Raw genomic sequence first — 27,285 nt, 5'->3', positions numbered from 1 at the left:
ACAGGGCAAGGCCAGCTCAGGCACCCTGTTCACTGTTGGTTAGGGTCTTAGATGGGGTCATCCTTATGGATTTCTGGAAAGTTCTCTACTGTCAGATTTCTTGCTAGCCCCATAATTGCTCCTTCAATCAAAATAATTCTTTCCTTTTCTTTGTCTCTGTCCTTCCCTCATCTCAACACCCAGTTTCCTCTTGTTTTCATCTTGTATCTCTTTTTTCCCACCTCCTCCCCTTTCCCCTTTCCGTCTCTTTCCACATCTATGCTTCCAATTTTCTCAGGAGATCTTGTCTGTTTCCCCTGCCCAGGGGTGGAGGAATCTATGTATGTTTCTTTGAGGATTTTCCTTGTTACTTAGCCTCTGTAGGATCATGGACTATAGGCTCCTTATCCTTTGCTTTACAGCTAGTATTCACCTGTGATTGGGTACATATTATGCTCATCTTTCTGGTTCTGGGTTACCTCACTCAGGATGATTTTTTCTAGTTCCATCTGTTACATACACCTCTGAGTAGTGCGCCATTGTGTAACTGAACCATATTTTCTTTGTCCATTCTTTGGTTGAGGGGCATCTAGGTTGTTTCTCGGTTTTGGCTACTACAAATGATGCTGCTATAAACATAGTTGAACAATTGTTTTTGTAGTATGGCTGAGCAACCTTTGGGTATTTGCCTAAGAGTTGTATTGCTGAGTCTTGGCTTAGGTTGATTCCCAATTTTCTAGGAAAAATGCCACAGTGAATTCCAGAATAATTTTACATGTTTGCATTCCCAACAGCAATGGAGGAGCTTTCTCCTTATTCTGCAACCTCTATAACATAAGTTATCATTGGTGGTTTTGATCTTAGCTATTCTGATAGATGTAAGATGATATCTCAGAATTATTTTGATTTGCATTTTCCTGATGGTTAAGGATGTTGAACATTTTCTTCGGTATCTTTCAGCCATTTGAAATTTTTCTGTTGAGAATTCTGTTTAGATTTATACCCCATTTTTAAATTATATTATTTGGTATTTTGATGTCTAATTTCTTAGGTTCTTTATATATTTTGGAGATCAATCCTTTGTCTGATGTGTTGGTGAAGACCTTTTCCCATTCAGTACACTGACATTTTGTCTTATTGACAGTGTCCTCTGCTTTGCAACAGCTTCTCAGTTCCAGGAGGTCCCATTTATTTATTGTAGCTCTCAGTGTCAGTGCTACTGGTGTAATATATAGGAAGTGGTCTCGTGTGCTCATGTATTAAAGGCTACTTCCCACATTCTCTTCTATCAGGTTCAGCATGGTTAGATTTATATTGAGGTCTTTAACCCATTTTTACTTGAGTTTTGTGCATGGGGAAAGTATGGATCTATTTGCACTCTTCTAAATGCTGACATCCAGTTATGCCAGTACCATTTGTTGAACATGCTTTCTTTTTTCCATTGTATAATTTTGACTTCTTTGTTAAAAATCAGGTGTTCATAAGTGTGTGGATTAATATCTGTGTCTTTGATTCGATTCAATTGGTCCACCTGTTTGTTTTTATGCCATTTTTATTACTGTAGCTCTATTATAGAAATTAATGTCAGGGATGGTGATGCCTCTGGAAGTTCCTTTATTATACAGGATTGTTTGGCTATCCTAGGTTACTGTTTTTCCATATGAAGTTGAGTGTTGTTCTTTCAAGGTCTGTGAAGAATTGTGTTGGGATTTTGATGGGGATTGCATTGAATCTGTAGGTTTCTTTTGGTAGGATTTTCATTTTAATTATGTTGATTCTACCTATCTAAGAGCATGGAAGATCATTCCATTTTCTGATATCTTCTTCAATTTCTTTCTTCAGAGACTTAACATTCTTGTCAAACAGTTCTTTCATTTCTTTAGCTAATGTTATTCCAAGATGATTTTTGCTATTTTTGACTATTGTGAATGGTGATGTTTCTCTGATTTCTTTCTCAGTTTATTTAATATTTTTATACGGGAGGGATACTGACTTTTTTTTAGTTATATCCTGCCATATTACTGAAGTTATTTATCAGCTATAGAAGTTCCCTGGTTTAATTCTTGGGGTCACTTATGGATACCACCATATCATCTGTAAGTAGCAACAATTTGATTTTTTTTCCAATTTGTATCCCCTTGATCTTTTTGTTGTCTTATTGCCCTAGCTAGAATTTTAAGAACTATTTTGAATAGATATGGAGAGGGTGGACAGCCTTGTCTTGTTTTTTACTTTAGTAGAATTGCTTTTAATTTCTCCCCATTTTATTTGATGTTGCTGTTGTTTTGCTGTATTTCTTTTATTATGTCTAGATATCTTCTTTGTATTTCTGAACTCATCAAGACCTTCATGATGAAGGGAGTTAGGATTTTGTCAACTTCTTTTTCAGCACTTTTGAGATGATTATATCTTTTTTCATGAAGTTTATTTATATAGTGGATTACACTGATAGATTTTCATATGTTGAACTATCCCTCAATTTCTGGGATAAAGTAGACTTGATCATGGTAGATGATTTTTTTGACGTGTTCTTTGATTCTGTTTGCCAGTATTTTATTGACTTTTCTTGTACCAGTGTTCATGAAGGAGATTGGTTTAATTCTCTTTCTGGTTGAGTCTTTGTGTGGTTTTGCTATCAGGGTACCTTTGCCTCATAGAAAGAGTTTTGCAATGTTTCTTCTGTTTCTAATATGTGGAAAAATTTGAGGAGTAAAGGTATTAACTATTCTTTGAAGTTTTGTTTGAATTCTTTCTGTACTAGATCCAACAGGCTCTATGCCTTTTTATGGTTGGGAAGGTTTTGATGACATTGTATTTCTTTGTAGTTTATAAGTCTATTTAAATTGTTTACCTGGTCTTGATTTAATTTTGGTATGTGGTACTTATCAAGAAAGTTATTCATTTCTTTTACATTTTTCAATTTTGTGGAGTACAGGTTTTTCTAGTATGACCTAATAATTCTCTGGATTTGCTCCCTATTTGTTGTTTATGTCACCCATTTCATTTCTGACTTTGTTCATTTGAATTTTCTCTCTCTCTCTCTGTCTTTTGATTAGTTTGGATAAGAGTTTGTGTATCGTATTGATTTTCTTAAAGAACCAAGTCTTTGTTTTCTTGATTATTTGTATTGTTTTCTTTGTTTCTATTTTATTGATTTCAGCCTTCAATTTGATTATTTCTTGCTGTCTGTCCCCCTAGGTGAGTCTCCTTCTCTTTGTTCTAGAGCTCTCAGGTGTACTGTTAAGTTGCTAGTGTGAATTTCTCCACATTTTTTATGTATGCAATTAGTACTATGAACTTTCCTCTTAGCACTGCTTTCATAGTGTTCCTTAAGTTTGGGTACATTATACCTTCATTTTTGTTGAATTCTAGGAAGTCTTTAATTTCTTTCTTTATTTCTTCCTTGACCCAGGGGTGATTTAATTGATCACTGTTAAATTTCTATGAGATTGTAGGTTTTCTGTTGAATTCTAACCTAAATGGTGATCCAATAACATAGAGGAAGTTTTTCTAATATTTTTGTATCTGTTGATGTTTGCTTTGTTACTGAGCCTGTGGTCAATTTTAGATAAGGTTCCATGAGGTGCTGAGAAGAAGGTGCATTCTTTTTTGTTTGGATGAAATGTTCTATAGATATATGTTAAGTCCATTTGAGTCATGACATCTGTTACTTCTCTTATTTCTCTGTTCATTTTCTGTCTGGTTAATCTGTTCATTGGGGAGAATGGGCTGTTAATGCCTTATTAGTGTGTGGGGTTTGATGTGTGGTTAAAGCTTTAGTAATGTGTCTTTTACATATGTTGTTATTACGAGCATGGATGTTCAGGATTGAGACTTCATTTTGATAGATTTTTACTGTGATGGGTATGAAGTGTCCTTCTACATCTCTTTTGGTTTACTCTAGTTAGAAGTCTATTTGTTGCTTGTTTCTTGGGTCCATTTAATTGGACAAACTTTACCCATTCCTTTATTCTGAGGTAATGACTGTCTTTGAGGTTGAGGTGTGTTTCTTGTATACAGCAGAAGGATGGATCATACTTTTGTATTCATTCTGTAAGCCTGTGCCTTTCTTTTTATAGGCGAATTGAGTCTATTGATATTTAAAAGGTATTAATGACCAGTGATTGCTAATTCCTGAGGTATTTTTTTTTTTTTTTGGTTTTAGTGTTTGTGTGTTTTCCTTTTTTGGGGTTTTCTGATGAGAGATTATTTGTTGCTTATATTTTTGGCGTTGTAATTAGTGTCCTTGGGTTGGAGTTTTCCTTCTAGTACTTTCTGTATGGCTAGGTTTGTGAATAGTTTTGGTTAAATTTGGTTTTGTCACAGAATATTTGTTTTTTTTTCCATTTATGGCGATTGAAAGCTTTGCTGAGTATATAAATCTGGGCTTGCATCCTTGGTCTCTTAGTTGTCTGCAACACAGCTTTTCAGGACCTCCTGGTTTTCATGGTTTTCATTGAGAAGTCAGTGTAATTATGTTAGGTCTGCCTTTATATGTTACTTTCTTTGATGATGTATCTAGTTCCTCTATAGTATCGTCAACATTGGAGATTCTCTCTTTCATCTCTTGTATTCTATTAATTCTGCTTGCATCGGTAGTTCCTGTTCGTTTACCCAGATTTTCCATTTCCTGAATTCCCTTGGTTTGTGTTTTCTTTATTTCCTCTGTTTCAGTTTTCAAGTCTTGAACTGTTTCCTTCACCAATTTGTTTGTTTCTGCTTGGTTTTCTTGAGTTTTGCTAAGAGATTTATTGATTTCTCCCAAGTCTTTATTTTCCTGTTCCTCCATTTCTTTAAGGGAATTTTTCATTTCCTCTTTAAGGGTCTCTATCATCTTCATAAAGTTATATTCTAAGTTCGTTTTCCTCTTTCTCCTCTGGGTTAGGATTATCAGGTCTTCCTGTTATATGACCACTGAGTTCTGGCACTATCATTTTGCTTTTTAGGCTGTTGAATAAATTTTACATTGCTGCTTACTCATCTCTCCCTCTAATTGGTGCCAGCAGTGCCTTTTCTTTGCCCAAATCTTTTAATTACTGTCTGTGTCTTAGGGAGCTGCTTGTGTTTCTCCATTGGGGAACTGTATGGTTCCTTCACCTGTATGAATGGGGTCCTGAGAAAGGAGGCTCTGGAATCAGATCAAAATTGAATCTACTAAGTTCTGTGTCTAAATTATGCAGTGTCTTCATCAAGAGGGTCTTACCTTCACTTTCTGAGAGGCAGCCAAGGACAGGTGCACCAACCCATATTATTGTGTGCATTGCTTGGTATTCGAAGACCAACAACTCAAAAGGATTTCAGATTATGCCTGATCTAAGAGTTTATGTGAGATAGTCTATAATGGTCAAGTGAAGATTGTCACTCTGATTTTAATAACTTATATACGTGTGTGTGTGAGAGAGTGTTAGTGTTGTTTTGAGTAAACATTAAGTAATATAATTCCCTATGACTTTATAAACCATTCTTAGTGTTATTGATCTTCTCTCCTCCCTTCTGCCATGTTATGTCCTCTCTTTTCCCTTCCCATTTATGTCTCCTGACCTTGTTTTCTATCCACAGTCATCCATTTTCAGTTTTCAGAGTTTCTATTCCTTCGGCTATAGAGTATTTTTATGACACATGGCCTCAGTCTTAGAAATCAGGCATTTAACATTCTACTGTTGGTTGATAAGTACAGTTCCAAGCATGAAAAGCAGAATAATAAGATAGAGTACCAGCAAATATAAGATTTGTTAAAATACTTGTGCTTCTTTCATAAGGTGGATATTTGAGATACAACCCAATCCATCTGTTCAAATTCTAGTTCAATGTTTTTGCTGTTGTGGAATATTATATTTAACTGGGCAAAGATGTGTTACATTTATTTGTGCTGCATTTGCTTAATGGTATAAGGGTATGTGTTTAATTATGTAAAAATGTGCTGCATTTGTTTCACCTGGCCTGCCTAAGACACTTAATTTGTCTAATAAAGAGGTGAATGGCCAATAGCAAGACTGAGAAAGAATAGTTGGGGTTGGAAATCAGAGAGAGTAAGTAGGAGAAGAAATCTAAGCTCAAAAATAATGAGGGAGGAAGGGAAGAAAAGAGAGCATGAGGAACAAACCCAGGCCCAGGCAACCACCAGACAGACACAAGAATCAGTGAAAGTAAGATATATGGAAAAAGAGGTAAAAAGTCCTGAGGTATAACATAGAAAAAGAGAATATGTTAATACCGTGCCAGCAAGGTCTGGAACCACGAGTCTCTGCGGAGGGTGCCCAGGTTGAATGAAATACACAGAGCACGAGGTTGAGGTGAAACAGCAGCTTGTTTATTGTTCTGCTGGAGCTAGCTTTTATACCATAGCACCAAATGGGGAGGGGGCTGCGAAGGGACTGTCACCTGACCCAAGGAGGGACTTTCACTTGACCCCAGTAGGGGTCAAGGACTGATCACGTGCACTCAACCTTCACCTGTCCCCAGTAGGGATCAAGGAATAATCACCTGCACTCAAACTTCCTCATTCAACTCCAGGAGCAGAGGGAAGTTAAGATTCTTTGCGGTTAAGCACCTCAAGTGGGGGCAGGGAAATATAACTCGGGGTAGCAATTCCCACATGTTAAGTTATAAGAGCTAGTGGGATAAACAAAAGATATGGCCAAGCACAAAAATTCAAGAAGTCTCTGCGTCATGATTTGGGAGCTGATTAGTATCCTGAAAGAAAAGACCTGGTATGTTTTGCATTTTGCTTATATCTTTTATTTATATTCTTCCTTCCAAATACTTCAGGATTTATTATCAAAAGTGTAATTGCTGTGTTTCAAAGAACTCACAGGACCTTTCATGCATAATTTAATAAAACTTATTGGAAGAAATTTAAAATTTATTCAATTTCTATGAACTTCATATATTATTTAATTTTGAACCTTTTGTACATTTCACACTACTGTTACCTGGAAGAAAATGAAATTAGAAATTATTTCGACCTATAAAAGTAGTATTAACATGATATTTCCTGAATGTTCTCTCACTACACACACACACACACACACACACACACACACACACACACACACACACTTATGCACATGCTTTGTAATCTCAAATCCCTCAACCCAAGTGATCTCCCTCCTCCCTGAGTTTCTGAAATGCTTGGACTATAATCATGTAGACACAACTATACTCAGTTCAATTCTTGACTTTTTCTGTTAACTTGAATAAATCTTTCGCTCTCAGGAAATAGATTGTACAAAGTAATCATCAAAGACAATGTAATAGAAATGGTGGAAAACCTTTTAACAGAGTTACAAAATCAAAAGATGTATGATGAATTACCCAGGGTCAAGCAATAGAGAAATATTTTAACTCTTTGGCCATAATGGATAAAGAATCCAGCAAAAACTGAAACAATCATAGAAATATTTTTCAATAGCAATAATTAGAAACATATTGATGAAGAAAGAATAGTTGGAGTCAAAGCAGCGGAATGCAAATCTTTACTGTAGCCATTTTTTGTTAGCATTTTTATCGGAGGCCTTGCTTACCAGCCTTAGTCCTCCCTCAGTGGTCAGAATGGGAAGTCTATGGCAAGCAAGGAACTGAGGGCAATAATTTAACTTGATTACATACTTCTGCATCTTCCTTATTTTTCGTGTCAAGGGAAAAAAAAATGAAGTGAGAGAAGCATGTAGGAGAGGAAGAATAAGAAGAGTAAGGGCTGATGATCTCCACAAGGTTTCTACTTCTTACAGACATAGAAAATTCCACAGGCAAGAACAATGATAATATGCATATCAAACTCACAAAAAAGGGGCAGGTAGAACCTGACAAAGCAGTACTCTGGAACAGGTGACACTGTTCAGATGTGAGCCAGCCTTCAAGGGGGGAAGTATCTGACATTCCATACCATAAGATAAAGTTACTAAACATCCCTGAATCCTGGATTCACCCACTCTCCTCATCTATTTGATGATAACCAGCTTTGGGTATGCCCAGATTTGTTTGTTAGCAGAGGTTGGGCATGCTGCCTTCCTTCTCGTGCCTCTCTTCTATAGAAATTTCTATGTGGTATTTTAGCAGGTAATTTTGTGGAATTGACTCTATGTTAATTTATGTTATGTATGTCTATGTTAGAACAAAGAGTGAATGCCATTGTTCCAAGACCTCATGGTGTGGGGAAATAGAGCAAGGTCACTCCACTGCCCAAGCAGAGTTTACACTGCTGAGGTGTTCTGGGAATGAATTCCATTTTGAGGGGAAAATTTATGGCTTCACAAGGTTTTTACAGATATAACCGTGACTTTTCCAAAATACAAGTGTTTCCGGTGCTCTGCAGAATGAGTTGTTCCGTGTCACTTATACGTTTACCCTTCCCGTGGAGCTGCCTATTGATCTGTCAGATGTGCATTTGCTGTATCGTCTTGTGTGCTCCAAATATTTTTAGAACAGTGGTTTCTTCTATTTTTTTTTCTTTGTTTGTTTTTAATTTTGCTTTTCAAGTCATGGAGTCTTTGTATAACAGCTAAGGCTGTCCTGGGACCCTTTTTTGCTATTGTCAAATTCACAGAGATCTGTCTGCCACTGCCTCCTGAGTACTCTGATTAAAAGCATGCACTAACAACATCCAGCAAATTTCTACATTTTTAAGGTACTGTCTTTCTGTTTAATTAGGCACAGAAGGGCATAATCTGTTGTTTGATACTGAAAAACTGAAGGCTAAGATTCTTTGATGTACGAGGTGGAAACATTAAGCTCTAAAACTGAAGGTAAAAGTCTTTTCCCCCAGCCACTTCCTGAATTGGTGTATTAGGTAGGATTTTTGTTATGTTCCTGCTTGAAGCAGTATTTTACTGGGAACACACCATTGACATATTCAGTGTTGAAAATGTAAAAAAATGTAAATATTTACAATGAAAATTTGTCATTGTTTGTTGTATTGCGTAATAGGGAAACATGTAGACCAACGAAGATTATAGGTTTCTACTCATAATTATAGATTTCACCGGCAGGAATTTATTTTGCAAAAGAAGTTCTATTAGTATTCATCACATTACAAATTTTGAAATTGGGTCTGGAGAAAAGGCTTAAGTGTAAAAGTACTGGCTTCTTTTCCAGAGGTAGACAGTGAAATTTCCAGCAACGACATGGTGGTTCACAACCACCTATATTGAGATCTGGTGCCCTCTTCTGGGCTACATGCATACATGCAGGCAGAACACTGTACATATAAGAAAGAAAGAAAGAAAGAAAGAAAGAAAGAAAGAAAGAAAGAAAGAAAGAAAGAAAGAAAGAAAGAAAGGAAGAAAGAAAATTTGGAATTCATACGAAATATTGACAAAGATTAACAGAGAACTAGCTTTTCCATCAATCATCAGTTCAAGTAGATTAACAGTATAATATGTGCACCCAGTAATGACTCTCACTTACTAAGGGAAAAAACTATAGACAAAAACAGCATGAGTGAACTAGATATGTTTTATGTAAACATATCTCTCAAAAGTTAGTTTTCTATTTTTTCATTACATAATCTAATTGTACAGATGTAATCATCTTACACTATGAAAAATTGATCTTCAAAATGATAGTGATGTGTATTATAGATTTTTATAGTGCTATGTCCTTTTGTTGTAACTAACTGCCAATTCGGGCTGTTGTTTATAGCTCTTACAGGGTTCATAATAAGGACTGACCAATTGTTTAAATAACAGCCAGTGTTCTCCTCAGTAATACATGAATGGGAGCAAAAGTTAGGATGCTACAGTTTCCTTGACCTCTTTTGAATATCATTTCATTGAGAAGTGAAAAATATATGCTACATGATGAAGGCAGAAGGACAGACACTGTAAAGATCTGCAGATGCAGAGCGTGTTTGTGAATATTAGTGCCAAGGATGGAAATGTCCCATAAGTGCATATTTATGGAAAAAACTCTGTGTAGAATGGAATGGTAAAAAAAAAAATCCAAGCACTCCTGGGGCATAGACAAGCTGTGATAAAATAGAGGGAAAACAGTGTTGGGTTACCAAGAACCAAGAGTATCTTAGTGAAACAATTTTGTCACCAAAACAAGAATTTATAAACAATGGCACATCCATTAAAATTCCCACAAAGAATAAAATTTACCACAAAGCAAGTGTTCTGAAAACCTAGCAATAAGGGTATGGAGAGAATAAGGATGTACTTAATCTGCACTTACTGTAATGGGAGATATGAATCATCAGATATAACTAGAAAATTGATAGATAAGTGTTCTTTATAGAATCACAGGAAATAGAAAAATTCTAGGTTAGATTAGAATCTGAGTTCCTAATTTCTTTTAGACAAATACTGAAAAGCGCCATAAAATAGTCTATGCAGAGTAAAAGTTTGAACCGACATTTCAATCTATTGAATTCTCAATATCAAGGTTTTACTTTTACAGTCTTGGCTTTTGTGTCTTCTTTTTTGGGGAGAAACATATCTTTTTCATACAGTATATTTTCATCATGGTTTTCTCTACCTCAACTTCTCCCACATCTTCCCAACCTATTCAACTTCATGTCCCACTTACAAAGCAAACAGAAAAAATAAACTAGAATAAAACAGTACACTCAAACAAGAAAAATAAACAAAGAAAACTCAAGAAGCACATATGAAAGTAAATGCATGCACACACACAAAAGTGCACAGCATAAGTAAATAAAATCAGAAATAATGATAAATAAGCAAAAGACAAGTAGGGTTAAAAATGCTCAAACAAAATATTACAAACAAAACTTCTCCAAAGCTATCATTGAATATGCTGTGTGGTGGCCGTTTTCTTCTGGCATGGGGCCAGTCATTAAGTGTGTTTTGTATATACAATGAAACTGCTTTGGAGAAAATGATTTTGACCTTTCAGATGGTTGTCAGTTGTAGAATGCTTCTGAGCTAGGGATGGGTGCTCAAGTCCACTTCCCCTCTTAGTGCTGGAATCCTATCTGACTTGGATATGTGCAGGCCCTGTGCATACTGGCACAGTGCCAGTTCATGTGTGCATCAGTCTTAACTATGTCTGATACCTGATACGCACTGCTTTCTTGAAGTCTTCCATTTCTTTGCCCTTTATAATCTATCTCCCTTCCTCCTCATCTACATACTTCAGAGACTCTCCTTTGTTTTCATTGTCGTTGTTTGTTTGTTTGGGTGGGGGGTTGTTTGGGTTTTTTATTTGTCTGTTTGTTTCGGGGGAAGTGTTTGGTTTTTTGTTTGTTTATTTGTTTGGGGGTTGTTTGGTCCTTTTTTTTTGTTTGCTTGTTTGTTTTGTTTTTAAGACAGGGTTTCTCTGACTGTTTGGGAGCTCTCTTTGTAGACCAGGCTGCTGTTGAGCTCACAGAATCTACCTGCTTCCACCTCCTGAATTCTGTGATTATAGGTATGTGCTACCACCACCTGGCACACTTCAATGAGTTTTTTTACTCTCTGCATTGTCCAGTCATGGATCTTCATATTTGTTCCAATTTCCTGCCGCAGGAAGTTTCTCTGATGATGGCTGAACAGGACACTTATTTATAGATATAGCAGAATTTTAGGAGTTGTTATTTTGCTCTGTTCCATTAGTAGAAAAATAATATTTGATTTTCCCTTAGGTCAATGGCCTATCTGGTCTCAGATTCTTTAACACCTGACCAGTGTCAGGAATTTATTAAAAATAAAAGAAAAAATATACAACTATACATTTTGACACAGAAAAATTCTACATTAAACAGTTTAGGATAAAGCGCTAAAAGCAAATAAGACAATCACTTCTGGTGTAGAAGGTTCTTCTGTTCATTTGTTGCTTTCATTGGTTAATAAATAAACAAGCAGTTTTGGACCTGATAGGGCAGAACTTAGGTAGGTGAAGAAGACAGAACTGAATGCTGGGAAGAAGGACAGAGTAAGAGACATCTTAAATCTTTGGCCCAAGATGGATTCTGTTTAGAATCTTGCCGGTAAGCCACAGTCATGTGGTGATACACAGATTAATAGAAACGGGTTAAATTAAGAAGTAAGAATTAGCCAATGAGAAACTAGAGCTAATGAGCCAAACAGTGGTTTAATGAATATTGCTTCTGTGTGGTTATTTTGGGTTAAGCTAGTTGGGCGACAGGGACAAAAAAAAAGGACCCTCTCTTACAACACACTTCACCATAATAAAAAATAAAAGTAAAAATATAGTATTTCAATATGTATATCCATGTCTTTATAAATGAATGTACCAATTTTGTTATAAATATCACTAATTATGTAGTATTTATATTGAAAGTCACTTAGAGACAACTAGCTATCGCAGGTAAAAACACTGTATATACGTTTCTCTATGATATACTCAGCTCACAGTAGTGATATTCCAGACATTTTTAAACTATTCAATGAGTTACCAGTGGCTCTGACATCTTTATTTGTCTTTATCTTTTTAGTATAGCTATGAGCATCTATGGAAGTTTCCCAAAGTTAGTAGCTGTCATTTTCTGTCAACACCAAATATGGTAGTGTGGGAACACTCTTATTTCTATCTTTTCTATATTTACAAAGAGTTTCAGTCTTTACATTCAGCTTTCCTTGTGTATAGTAATACCTGAAAAGGATCTGTGTCTGAAAGACTGACTGATTAAAACTCCAGTGATGTGGGAAATTTCAATGTTCCTAGTCCAGAGACTAATTACTTTGTGCTTGCTTGTCCAACTCTGTCAGAAATAACATGCTTTGGCTAATAGGTTCAAAAAGAACTTTTGAAGTCTATAAACTTTTATGTACCACTAGCTTGCTTCAAAAGCTAAGAAGGTCATCAGACAGCATCTCAGGCCTTTGGAAAACCTCCTGCTTCCTGCTGCTCTAAGAACTTTAATGATGTAAACAACGATGTGTCTTAAACTTGCCTTGCTTTCTGATGTTCCTTATTCTGTAAAACTATACAACTCTCCGAACACAGTATTTAGGATAATATTTTTCTATGCTCTCAGGCCCTGGCCACTCAAAATGGCTCCAGAATAAACTATCTTTTATTTTCTTTCAGGTGAGAGTTATGGTTTTTTGAATCAACATTCTTAGACACTTTCCACACTTATCCCCTAATGAATGTTAACTTCTGAGCTATTTACATGAGACTGAACTCAGCTGTGATCTCCTCTGAGTTACATGGTCAAAAGAAGACATAACTCTCAGAAGAATAAAATCTTCAGAAAGGCTGGCACATGAATATAATAAAATTCCATGATCGTGCTGAAACAAGAGAGAGGGATCCATGTGAATATGATCAAAATACTTTATGTATGTGTATAAACTTGTCAAACTTGACAATTACAAAAAAAATATAAAAATACCATGATCTAGTCAATTATGCTGAATGAGATTCAGTACCTAGTACCTTCTTATACAGAAACATTTAAATTCTCTCTTTTCTATTCTCTCTCTCTCTTTCTTTTCTCTCTCTCTCTCTGCCTTCTCTTCTCTCCAGCTTTAGATCCAGCTAAGGATCCATGCTTAAAGATCAAGTGCAGCCGTCACAAAGTCTGTATCACTCAAGATGCTCAGACTGCTCTCTGCATCAGTCACAGGAGACTATCACACAGGTAAACACTTGGAAATGAAAACTTACTAATAGAGTATTAATATTTGCTACAGTCTGAATATTTAACCATGTTTTGATATTTGATGAAGATATTTGTTTAAAGGGCTCCAGAATTTTGTGTAGTATAGTCATGATAGAAATGGGTTAAATTTTGTCGTCATATAGAATCCCTAGGGACTAGGTAGCTTTAAGTCTAAATTATACAAGGCTGACGTTGTAAAGATTGAGTTAAAATGTGTTTTCTGAGTAGATACTCTTTTCAAATTTAAAGAGTAATTGTAATTTACTCTTCATAATACCTCTATAAGTGAGGAACATTGAAACCTTCAAACTAGACCATTCTCTCAGTTAAAGACAGTTTATTGACTTGAGGTGGGGACTGCTGGAGATACCTCCGAGAACAGAGACCAGATCCTGGTTGCAAAAGCCTTAACTATTTTATTGGTTTGGTAATAGTGGGAGGTGACATGTGAACCAGAACAGCCTGATAGAATAGGGTTCTGATCTATTGCAGGCTGTTTGGGTTAATAAGGAACCGGATGTTCTTGCCTAAGATAGTTGACTATGATCTTAGATTAGGTAGGTAGTGGCGTCCCTGATAAACAGAAACATGCCTGATGTGAGATTCCCCTCTGTATGCTGTGAATACCATTGGTGACTACAGAAACTGCCTTGAGCAGAGCAGGACAGAATAGAGATAGATGAGGAAAACTAAACTGAATGTTGGGAGAAGGAATACAGAGTTTGGAGAAAAGCCATGGTGTTGGTGTCAGAGACAAACATTCCAGAACCTTGCTGGTAGGCCATGACCCTTATGGTAAAATAAAAAAATAATGGAAATGGGTTGAATTGAGTTGTAAAAGCTAGCCAATAAGAAGCGAGCTAATAGGCAAAGCAGTGATTTAATTAATACAGCTTTTGTGTGGTTATTTCGGGAGTCTGGGTGGCCGGGAAATGAACAAGTGGCTTCCTTCTTCAAATTGGCACTTCAACATGGTCTACTAAATCCACATAAAATCTCAAGATTTTTGTGGAATGCTGAGTTTAGGTTTCTTTTTATCCCACAGCAATTTCTGTTTACCAGTCATATGTCTGGCTGGATTTGGGCTAGGCTCTCAAGTAGGCCATTGTCAGCAGCACTGCCATATTTGAACCTAAATTCTTCTACTTACTCTTGATTATAAATATTTATACATCACAGTTTATGACAAAGTTCAGGATAAAGGAAAGAATTAGTTTGTGAATAGTTATGGAAGAATCTTAGAAATCCTACTGTGAAGATTTTGGAGCCTATTAAAGAACACTTCTTTAAGAATCTCTCCTATTGATGGTGTACTTGTAGCTATGCCCTCAAGCAGGCAAATACTCGCAGACCCAGACTGAGTTATGTAAATCCTTTGATCACAGTTATCATTATGCCTGTAGAGTTGGGTCTACTTTGAAGAGTCATCCATTTACAAATAGCCTATGCAGCATGGTTCCAAGACTTGAGAACTGAAAGTCACCATAATCACAAAAGAACTAGCCAGAAGAAAGAAGAAATATATTACACCTCTTGCATCCAATGAATCCTATGTGCATTCCTCTTTTTTTTTTAAATGGGAATAGTTTATGTACTGTCTTTAAATAAAATTAGGAACATTGCTACTAGACTATTCTCAGATGACAGGTGAAATATTTGGCTTTAGTAGACTTGCACACTAATATATTAAAGACACGGGTGTCTCACCGCAGGAACTTGAGAGGTGTGGCAGAAGAAACATAAATTGTATACCTGACTAGGGTTAAAACGGAGTTCAACTCCAGCTTTGATAACTTATAAGACACCATCCAGATTAAAAATAAAAGAAAGATTAGAGCCAGAACTTGTTTGGGTATGTAACTAGGCAGCATGAAAAATAATAACAATAAAAAGACACACCAAGAGATGGCAAAAAGAGCACATTAGAGAATAAAAATGGGTTATATATCCATCAAAGAGCAAATATTTATGTTTAAGTAATACTCATCATTAATATAAACATATAAAGTCTTTTATACATTGAATACATTTGAAATTTTATTATGTCAAATCTGTAGTGGTAGATACTTAGAGTCAAGGTAGATAGAAACAAACATACCTGTAAATCTCTTAGTATGCCTTGAGGTATATGTATGTCCTGATGGTGGAGTGATGGCAAAAATTAAAGAGACAGTTTTTAAAATTTTGAAATCACATATGTATAACATCAGTGTGCTAGAGAAATTCACAAAATGACAGAACAAATTTACTAGTAACATATTGCCTGTCAATCATGATTTTTGTGTTTTATTAATAAAGGAATGGCAATGTCCTAGGCTGGAAATTTTGTTATTAACCTACTTCCTTAGGATCCTAAAGATATACTGAATTTTCTGAAACTTTTTTGTTTCCTCTGCTCAATTTAAAAATACTAGTATTTGATGTGTGAAAATGGGAGTATAATGAAGAGTTTGACTTGAGGGATCAGTAGGCAAGAGGTCTCAAAATGCCTTCAAATGAAATTCAGCACCCACCTTTCAGAGACTAAATCAAATCATTTACTTATAAGCAAAAATAGGACTGAAGACATGTCTCAGTAATTAGGCATATTTGCTGCTGTTTCATTGAACCCAAGTTTTGTTCTCAGCACCCACATTGGACAGCTAACACCTGTAACTGCATTTAGGTGGGTTTTAAAAACCATTTCTGGTCTATGTAGGCACTGAATTTACATGATATACATACACAAAATTCAGAGATATAAATATACATGTGATATTAATTAATTGAATATTCTTTTTAAATTCCACAAAACGTAGTACATTTCCAACCAAAAAAAAAAAATCGAGCTTTTAGAAGGACTCATTGATACTTTCTTTCTGATTTCATGAATCTCAGTATTTGAATTTCCTGAGATCAATGCCTAAGCTTATCAATAACCATGCTACCTCACTGTGAGCACCTAACATTAGGCCCAAGAAGATGACTCAACAAATAAAGGCATTTATCACTAAGCTCAATGACCTGATTTGGATTCTTCAAACCAACAATATGGGAATAAAGAACTAAGTCTTGTAAGTTGTCCTCTGACTTCCATTCATGTTCCATGACAGTCACATACCTCTGCTCCACCACACACACACACAATGAATGAATAAGTAAATAAATAAATGGTTTTAGAAGACTAAGGACTATAAGAAACGTACTTTCTAACTGTCTGATGAGAAGGATAGTCAGAGACCAATAACCTAAATGTTCTCAGTGCAAGAAGCTATTGAGCCACACCTTGAGTGTAGAAAGAGTAGCAACATTCTTTTAGTGACCCCTGGAGTGATAAAGATCTCCAGGTTTTAAATTGGCTGGTTTTAATATTTTATATAAATTGCATTTTGTCCTGGTTTTTTGTTTTTTTGTTTGTTTGTTTGTTTGTTTTAATGATAGGAGCTACTTAAGATGGTACACTGAACACAATCCATACCCAAAAAATAAAATGTTGATATTAATATTTTATGTGGTTTGTTTGCTTTGAGAAGTCAGCATAAATTGTATACTTACACAGCCTATAGGAAGTAAAACTTTGGCATGCACCCTGATCTATGACAATAGCTAATATAAAGAACACAACTATTACATTTGGAGGATGTGAACATCTTAAGTTAGAAGAGGGCAATCAAGTAAATAAAAACTAATTCAATTATTGTATTGATGTACTTATGTCAGAACACTAAAAAGAAGTGAACGCCATTGTCTGCAGTCTCAAGTGCTAGGAGAGTCTTCTTACTCAAGATGCTTCCTTCAATCTTCCCCCTAAACTAAATATCACAACCTCTTCTCCTTTTCCTTAGAACCTTGAACTTTTTGTTTTATAGTGTTCATTTCAATCACAGTAAATTATCTTATTCAAGCACTCATTAGTTGACTGGACATCTCATGAACTTGGCCTTTTTGTCCCTCCAATATTGAAGACCCAAGTCCTGTGGACTGGTAGATTCACATTTTCTTTGAATGGAGTGCATTGACTGTTACTTATAGTTCATTCAGTGTTGTAGTTTCATCAACTGCGAGAGTCATTCTAGGTGTATTGTGTCCATGTACTTCAAGCATACTCTCTATAAGCAAATACAGGATTTGCATGGAGGGGTGGGGAATCAACATATACTTTTTAAAATTATTGGGGAAAGAATACATGTAGTACTTAACAAAAAGGCTATAAATACACGAGTTGGAAGGTGTCTGTTATTTTTAAATTGTAAGTTTGTGCATTGGATTTGTAAGTAGATAAAACAATAAACTTTTTTTATCTTGGTGGTATGAAAATCATATAATCAGAGAGATCATATAATGGCATATCTTACTATATGTTTGTCTTAAGCTTTAACTTCAACTACTAGCATAGAGTATGATGTAAAAAGTCCAAATATGTTAGGAAACAGAAAATAATATTCGGATAATATTTCCAGTGAAATCTTCTCTGGTAAGATGCCCTTAAGTCACCACAATTCTAGGTTTTTTTTTTTTTTTTTGCAAACTTGCCTTTATCAGTATCATCAGAAAATAAAACACATAGTTTATAGTTTTTTACTATGAAAAATACTAATTATTAAAACTTTCCAAATATTTTCGTGGTTTAATGCAATTGCTGATAGTTTTCTTAGACCTTGAATGTTATCCATTTTGTTATCTATTTTTTTATCTTATTAGCTTAGTGTTGTACATTTGCTGACCATGAGTGCCACGTTCTCTTTATTTTCATGTATTTCAACACTTGGGATTTCATGCACCTGAGATGGCTGTGTAATAGCATGCAATTAGCACTGTCTCTAGATCAGTGTTTTGGGCACCGATCAATAAGGGCAATGTTAAGGAGAAAATGGGTAGGTGTTAACAAGTCAGAGAAAAGAAAAAAGATGCAGTCAGTGTTGGACAAAGTTAATATTGTTAATTTCTGCCTGTACTCAGCACAAGATAAAAAACAAATCAATAAGTAGATGCTTTGGCCTCTTAAGAGTCATTACACAGAAAATTACAAAACCTACTTAAAATGTTGGATATCAAAATAATCCATCAAGTCGGGTGGTGGTGACACACACCTTTAATCCCAGCCTTCGGGAGGCAGAGCAGGCAGCAGATGGATTTCTGTGAGTTTGAGGCCTGCCTGGTCTGCAAGAGTTAGTTCCGGGACAGGATACAAATCTACAAAGAAAGTCTGTAAAAGAAATAAAAAAAAAAAGAAGATATACATTCCAGCAAATGAATGTAAGCCTTAAAACTCTTATGTTAATGATTTATGTTCTGTAATGTCTGTATATAAGTTGGTACCCACTTTTCTTTAGAGTATCAGTAATTGCCAGATGGAAATTTTTTTATTCCCACTGTTTCACTGTGGGAATATTTTAGATAGAAGAATCAACCACAGTGTCCAAATTATAGCAGAGTTGTAAGATATTTGTTTAAATGGACTGAATATAAGTATAACTATTTTAATATATTTTCCTGACACTTAAATAAAATGTAACCTTCTGATATCTAAACACATTGAAAATTTCCCAAGAGAAATTGACTTCCAGTATTTATTTCATATTTAATATGTAAAAAATTCTTCTAGAAACTCTACAAATTGGCTTACATTATTGAAATAAAAACCTAATTCTTATATTGTATACACTTTATTAAAGCAGAGACAAATTAAGATATTTTTGGGAGTTTTACTCAACATTGTCTAAAGAGATGGCAAATGATAGGTAGATAGTTGATAGATTTATAGAAAGGGGAGTAGATATGAGCTTTGAAAGAGGGATATGTTATTATATATTCATTTTATTTTTATACTTACAAATTAACTTTGTTCATGTAACTGAATGTTTCTTTAATTTTATAAGTACTCATCTCTCTACCACTAACTTATGGTTAATGTATAAATGGTTCATGATTCTTTTTAAGATTAAACATATTAAAAATGGTCATAGAATAATGATAATAGTTACAAAGCTTATTGATTACTAGTCTTAATAGTAAAATTATAGATGAGCATAATAGTACCTTCAGCTTACCTACTAAGGGTCTGCATGAGGACTAAAGCACACTTCCAGGCACAGTGTAGTACATAATACATTAAATCTCACAGATATCATAGGAGTTGAGATGGATTGTAGTTATTATAACTAGTTTACCAATTATAAAAGCTGAGACTGAGAATTGATATAGTATGATCGAGCATAGTCTTACAATCATCATAGACGATGAATTGGGCTATAGTTCCTACTCATACATTTCCTACCTATAATAAAACCTGGGGTAGAGAGAATTTCCACAGTGTTGTAAGTGAAAAACTTAGACTCTAAAACTGGGCACCAAAAATTGATGATGTTTAAACATTGTGGTACACTACCATTTGAGATTTAATTTAACACTTACAATTATTCATGCAGATTATTTTACAGTCAAGGGTCTATTTCTTTTAAAAATAACCAGAATACCTATTGTCTATAGTATAATTCCTTAAACATATTTAAACCCCGTGTTAAATTTTAGTTAAACAGAAAATTCCATTTTACTGACATTACTCTCAAAGGTATATATCATCTGCCAAATTGTGAAGTTTTTATGAGAAGAAAATTTAATTAATTAAACCACATAACTTCAACAGTTAAATCAGTTTAGATTTTGACAATTTAGAAATTAAAAAATAGGTTTTCACGTGAAAATGAGTCATACTATCCACTTAATTCCTTAATAAGCAGCATTAAATATCATTGTGATACATTACCTCATTATCTGATACCCAGGAACTGCATGACCCTTCCTAACAAGGCCATGGCAACACAGTTAGCTTCCCTCCACTTTTCCTCCATTATCTTGTCACAGCAAAATAGTTTTTCCACAGAGGAATGTTTTACAGCAGGAGGCTGGAGGCAAAATACTAGCTCACTGTAGCCCAATTCATTTAGCTAAGCAATCATAACCTCTCTCTTTCAACATCTTCCTCTAAAATGTTTTACAGAAAAATATGAGGCCTTCTGATGAACACTAAATTTATGCAGACACACTTAAAAGAGAATGTAGCTCATTGTCTTCTTGGGGTAAATGCAGGAATTAGAAGGGGACGGTAAATAAAAGGAATATTAAAAATTGCTTCCTGGGTGATCTAGTAAAGACGTTTAAAGTAAGATAAAGAGAGCATAAATGAACATGGCGACCTTTGCAAATGTCTTTCAGATGGTTCTGAAGACTACTTAGTCAATGTCCTTCAGAGATGAAGATAAAACACTAGATCACTGTACAGTTGCAGCATTTAGGCATATAAGAAGATAAATATGAATTCCTACCTAGTTTCAAAGTCTATGCCCACTCTTGCCTCCCCTTATTTACACTCATACAAGCATTAAATGGTTGGTTTTGCACATGAGAGAGAATATGCTTTTGTCTTTCTGAGACTGAGTAACTTAACAAAAATTCTTTCCAAATTCACTGTTTCTATCGAAGACCACCTTTGATCAAACTTGTGTGTTTCAGGATAGGAGCGAGAGAATGGGAATTATTAAGTAAAAGGAACAGAGGTAAAAGAGACATAAGAGACAGAAACACAGAACAGCACTGGGAGAACATTCAGTGAAAACAGAACTCTGAATCTGCTTCGTTTATTTTCCACATGCTTATATACTTCACTCAAAAAGGGGAGGAGGGAGGCAACAGACTTCATTAACATGATATAAGGTATAGACTTGAATTCTCCTACCTTTGTTCCAGGTGGAATGGATCCAACTCTATATCCAAAAGATTAATTAACCACACCCTAAATCAGAATCTCTTGTTTGTTGCCACATCTGTTGTCAACAACTTTGAAGAGCAAAAATAAGCTCAAACTTTCTGATTCAGGCAAGGCAAGACATGTTCACAACTGTAGAACCTCACATGCTTCCCAATTTTATTTTTCTTGACAGCTGAGTAAAATACCACGTAATATAATGCTCCCATGCTTTCATAATCTACTCTTCTGTTGATAGACACAATGCAGGATCCATTTCTTTGCTATTGTGAATAGTGTAGTAATAATCATAGATGGATGTTTCTGTTAGGAATGTGCCAGCTGAGGCATAAGGTAGTTCTGATCTGAAAAGTCATGGAAAGGCCATTTAAATCTACATTGTCTGCACCAATTTATGTTTCCATCAGCGTGGGTCAAGAGTTTTTCTTTCTCTACAGTCTCTTAATTTGGTTACTGTCTTTGTGTTCTTTATCAAGGCTATTATCACTAAGAGAAGATTAAATCTCTGTGTTTTTAATTTCTATTTCTTCAGTTTGTAAGGTCCTGAACAAAAGAAAAAAAGAAAAAAGAAGAGAAAAAAATTGACTTTTTGGTGCTAATTTTTAATTATGATAAATCTATGCATCTAACAAAATCAAACAAGGTGAAGCTACAAAACATGAAAGGACAGAGATGTTGCTGGATTAATGATGATGAAAAAGCATACACTTAAACTGATTGAGCCATTATACAAAGAAAAGTGAGAGTCAGTAGTGATGGCTAATATTGTAGTTTGGATTATGTGTTTTCCTTCAATAATATTCTTTTTCTACATTTCTTTTATATATATTTATATCTTTTTTTAATTTTATAATATGAAAGTTTTGACTGCATCAATATCTTTTTGCCATGTGTGTACCTGTTTCCTGTGGAAGTCAGAAAAGAGCATCAAACTGTTGTGCCCAAGTTGAGACCCCCCAACACAGAGACCCACCAGAATCCAGTCAAGTCCAGAATACAAAAGCAAGGCTTATTTCTTTCCAGGTAGCTAGGAGTTCCCTGTTACACGCAATGCAGTGCAGCCCCGTTTCTCATTTGGGGTTGATATATGCAGGCAAAAAACGCATGCCAAGTTTACTCATAGTCAACAGGGCTGGTTTTGATAGATACAGGGTGTGGACTACTTCTGCATATGCTCCTCCCCCTTTAAGCAACTACTGGCTTTAAAAATATATAGATGAATAAAACCAAAACACATCTCTGTATAATTCTACAGACAATTAGATCATCTCTATATTTTTTAAAACAAGTGAATTAAAATTATATACTGCAGAGTATCTTTCTACTTTAGTCTCATATAAATTCATGTATTTTTCAATCTGCCATATTGAATGTATATGACTACTTTACAATCTGTTTTTTTTACACATTAAAAAGTAAAGTTAAAATGTCTATCGTCTATACTATAGATACTATTTATAAAAATTGAAAATATGCTTTCATACAGTATTTCTCTCTTCCTTAGAAAACAAACATACCAATAAAATATAAAACAGAGGAAAATCACAAGAAATGCCAATGCAAGGCGCATATTCATAATGTACATAAACATAAAATCAGAAATCATTGTTCACAAGCAAAAGACCAGGGAGATGAAAAATGCTCAAAGTTCTCAGGAACACCTTCCCAATAATGTCATTACTAATGTTATTCAAGAAAATTTGTCACAGACAAAGTCTACAGGCCAGTCTAATTGATTCTCTCCTGAAATTCCCTCTTTCCATATGCCCCAAGTTGTATCCCATTGAAAAATAACAAACCAGCACAATTTGCTAAGTTATTATTTTGAAGAAACTTAGGACAAAATTTTTTTGCTTATTAAAAAAACTTAAACAGATGAAAAATATTAATAAAAGTTAGATAAGTGAAATCAACTTATTATTACTTTTTATTTTGAGATTATAATGTGTTTACATTTCTCCCTCACTTTTCCTTCCTCCAAAATCTCCCACATTCCCTTTCTTGCTATATTTCTGATTCATGACCTTCTTTTAATTAATTGATATATATATATATATGCTAAATGTATTATTAAATTTAGATTTTAAAGTTGAAACTTTTGTAAATCCAAGTTTAAAATTCTTCATTAAAGATCAGGAACAATGTATGATATTCCTCTCTAACTAGATCAATGAATGCCTATTGGGGACCTTGAGTACCAGTCTTAGTACCCCCTCAGGGCTCAGAATAAGATGTCTATGGCAAGTCTAAATCAAAGCACAAAAAATAAGCAAATAAATGAATAAATAACTCAAGCATGTTACTTCTGCATATTCTTTATGTTTCAGGTGTGGGGGAAAATGAAGTGAAGGTTTGTGGAGAAGATAAGGGATGATCTCCACAAGGTTTCTAGTTTTTGAAGACACAGTTGGAAAATTCCATGGACAAAGACAATGATAATATGCATATCAAAATCACATAAAGGGCAGGTAGAACTTGACAAAGCAGCACTCTGGAACAGATGACATCACTCAGAAAAGAGCCAGTGTCCAAAGAGAAATACCTGACATTCCAAACCATTAGAGAAAGTTACTTAAAGTCCTTAAATCCTGAATTCTCCCATTGTTCTCATCTAATCTTTTTTGTGATATCCAGCTTTTGGAACACCCAGATTTGGTTTTTGGCAAAGATGGAACACACTACCTTCTTACTTAGTGCCTGTCTTCCTTAGACATTTCTATGTGGTCTGTTAGCAGGTAGTTTTGTGGGATCGAATCTATGCAAATTTGACCATTAGAACAAGGAGTGAATGTTATCACTCTAAGGCTTCATGGTATGGGAGAATGGAAAGGTCTTTCTACTGCCCATGTAGAAGAAGTTGCACAGCTAAAGGTGTTTTTCTAGTGAATTCCATTTTGAAGGGAGAATCATGGCCTCACAATGTTTCCACAAATATGACAGCAACTTTTCCAAAACTCAATTGTTCCCAAAGCTCTGCTAACAGAGTGCTCTATAAGTTGCACACTTCTGGGTTGACCTTTATGAATCTGTCAGCTGTACAATTACTGTATAGTCTTGTGGGCTCAAACAAATACCACACACATCCTGCCAGAGATATATGTCAGATATATACAATATAATATGGCAGATAAATACAAATACATGCATACTAGCAGAAAATAAAATACATGGAGGAAGGTTTCGTGTACATTATCATGCTTTGTTATTAACTAAATATTCTTTGAACATTTGAAATTCATCAGATCCACAAATAAATTTATTACATGATTTTTTTCAAAGCTGAGGACCTCTGCTTGTTAGGGCAATTGCCCTACCAGTGGGCTAAGTCCCTAACCCCATTGATTACATATTTTTACCTAAAGATTTAGTTATGAAATATCCTATTCGCAGAGATTAGTACTTCTGATAGCCTTCAGTATGTTCATTTGTATGAATGCATATTTTTCCATAAGTTTTTAGAAGAGAGATTACTAAGTCAAAAGGCAAATATGCTTATTTTGATTGACAGTGTCAAAGATTTTTCCAAAGGTACAGGACCAGTTCCTGTACTGCAAGCAACCTGTGTTTATACTACTTTCAGTTCAGCATCACTGTGCCTCAATATTTGTAATTGTGAACTTTGGTTATGGTTCTGGTGTTGATGGAGACAGGGTCCCTTGTTCATCTCAGCCACCTGGCTAGCTTACACCCAGAATAATCACACAGAAACTATATTAATTAAATTACTGTTTAGCCTATTAGCTCTAGCCTCTTATTGGCTAACTTTCACATCTTGATTTAACCCATTTCTAATAATCTGTATATCACCACGAGGTCATGGCTTACTAGGAAAGATTCAGCATGTCTGACTCTGGCAGTTCCATGGCAGTTCTCTCACTCTGCTTTCTTTCTCCCAGAATTCAGTTCTGTCTTCTCTGCCTACCTAAGTTCTGACCTATCAAAAGGCCAAGGCAGTTTCTGTATTCAACCAATGAAAGCAACACATAGACAGAAGGACCTCCTACACCATTTTCCCTTTTCTGTTTAAACAAAAAGAAAAGGCTTTCACTTTAACATAGTAGAATTACATATAACAAAACAGTTATCAAACAAGAATTACAGTTAACAATATTTATATCTATTTTGTCTTTTATTATAACAAAGGAAAACTATAACTTTAAATCTATTCTTCAACTCCATCAAAGACCTCAGAAGGATATAATATTACCTAAGTAAACAGGAACTGCATTGTAAGCAACTTCCAAATCTCTAGAATTGACAGAGACATCTTGCTGCCTCGACAGTCACCTAAAGTTATTCTGTACTGTTGGGGCATACATCTTGAGCCTATAGGCCCATAGTATCCGGCAGGCTTTTCCATGAAGGAGGAAATTTCAAAGACAGTTCAGTCACTTTCTTCCTTCTGTGTCCTGCAGAATGTCTCTCAGACTCTTTCATAAAGCAGGAACCCTGAAGGACCATCTCAACTTTATGCAAGTTCAGCAGTCATCTCTCTGTGGTTACTTTATGTCCAGTTTATATATCAGTCCAGGTAAAAGTAGTTTCTTGCCCAAATGGCTAACCATCTCCACAAGGAGACTCTCGATGCCCATCTTCCTCTTGAAGTAGCTTGGTGCTGCCTGATGCAGACGTGTCTCATTGTCTTGAGAAGTTCTCAGTTATTAAAACATTTTAAATGCCATATCCTATAGCCTTTGAAAGATATAAAGAATGCCTATCTAACTGAAATATATCTCTATATATCTAGAAAATCTAAATAACATGACTACAAGTTTGATGATTATCGATGATTATCCATGAGCAACCTATATTTTCTAATTATACATTACATTTTTAAATGAACTACACAATCACAATTCCTTAATCAAGAGCATATATATATATATATATATATATATATATATATATAAAACAAAGTTGACCTTAAATTTATATCAATAAAGCAACATTCATACCAATGCAAATTATTCATACCGATATCATATCCCCCTTTAAATGTAAAAGAACATCTATAAATAATATTTGGGAATATGGATATAACTATTTCTCTCCAAACTTCTTCCTGCTGTATGGGGGCACTGTTAATCATGTCCTTCATGGTATATCCTGTGTGCTAGGTTCATCTCAGTCAGCAGTTGAGTGAAGTGATTTTCTGAGGGTGTTTATGGCAACCTTTCAGGAGGGAATGGTCTATCATACCATGTTGGTCTAGAAACAATTCAGAGGGTCTCATCTTCTGTGAAAACAAAAGAAGAGCATCTTTTCCAAAGCATGATATCCTTAGACACAAATTCTGAAGTCATAATACCTTTATAATACACATGCTGGATTACCTTAGCAGTACATACAATGAAAAGTCTCTCTCAGCTCATTTTCAATCAAAAAATTTAAAGAAAACACAATAATATACAGAATTCAGAGCTTCTCTGAATTTATTATTTTTACATGGCTTATTTTTTATTGCTTCTTTTAATCTATGGTTATCTGTGCTCTGTCTTTTTAAAGACTTTACCCTTTTTCAAAAACATTAACTTTATTTTATGACTGTATATACTCTTTTTATTTTCTCTCTCAAGTCTACATATATTTATTCAACTCTGTAACCCATTTAGAGGTTGCTTAAATGTGAATTTGTCCAATTGTGAATCTGAATTTCTTTATTGTCCAGGAGCACTTCTTAAAATGCTAAGCACTTTTTAAAAACTTAAGTTGTGCCATGTAGTGGTAAGACAGTACCGCCTGTTTCCTGCCCAGTCTAAATCTTAATTGCACTGTTATTATGATAAATATGATAGTTCCTGCCTGAGATCAGCACAGTTCAGCATGGCGAGCCCCTCCTGCCTCTGAGCATGCACACCACTCCACTAGCATGGAAGAGCTGCTTGTGCCTCTGAGTCACTCATGCCTCTGTGCTGCGTGAACTTCCCCTCCTCCAGGCACACAGTGAGTCTAGTTGCCATCAAGAAAACTGTAGCACTTTAACCACAAACCC

At 35.1% G+C, this 27,285-nt stretch overlaps 1 protein-coding gene across 3 annotated transcripts in view; it reads left to right on the top strand.

Annotated features, from left to right (window-relative positions):
* The window catches only part of Spock3 (SPARC (osteonectin), cwcv and kazal like domains proteoglycan 3), a 346,847-nt gene that overhangs the window by 159,237 nt on the left and 160,325 nt on the right, over window positions 1-27,285 (top strand). For all 3 annotated transcript variants that reach the window (XM_087900747.1, XM_087900748.1, XM_087900746.1), the window contains exon 4: window positions 13,414-13,528. In XM_087900747.1, coding sequence (XP_087756873.1) covers window positions 13,414-13,528 — 115 coding nt within the window. The remainder of the gene's footprint in view (window positions 1-13,413; window positions 13,529-27,285) is intronic.

Source organism: Myodes glareolus, chromosome 23 (genome assembly GCF_982192425.1).
Source record: "Myodes glareolus chromosome 23, mMyoGla1.1, whole genome shotgun sequence".
Classification (NCBI taxonomy): Eukaryota; Metazoa; Chordata; class Mammalia; order Rodentia; family Cricetidae; genus Myodes; species Myodes glareolus.
The sequence above is the reverse complement of the archived record's forward strand: the minus strand, read 5'-3'. Positions and strand labels throughout refer to the sequence as shown.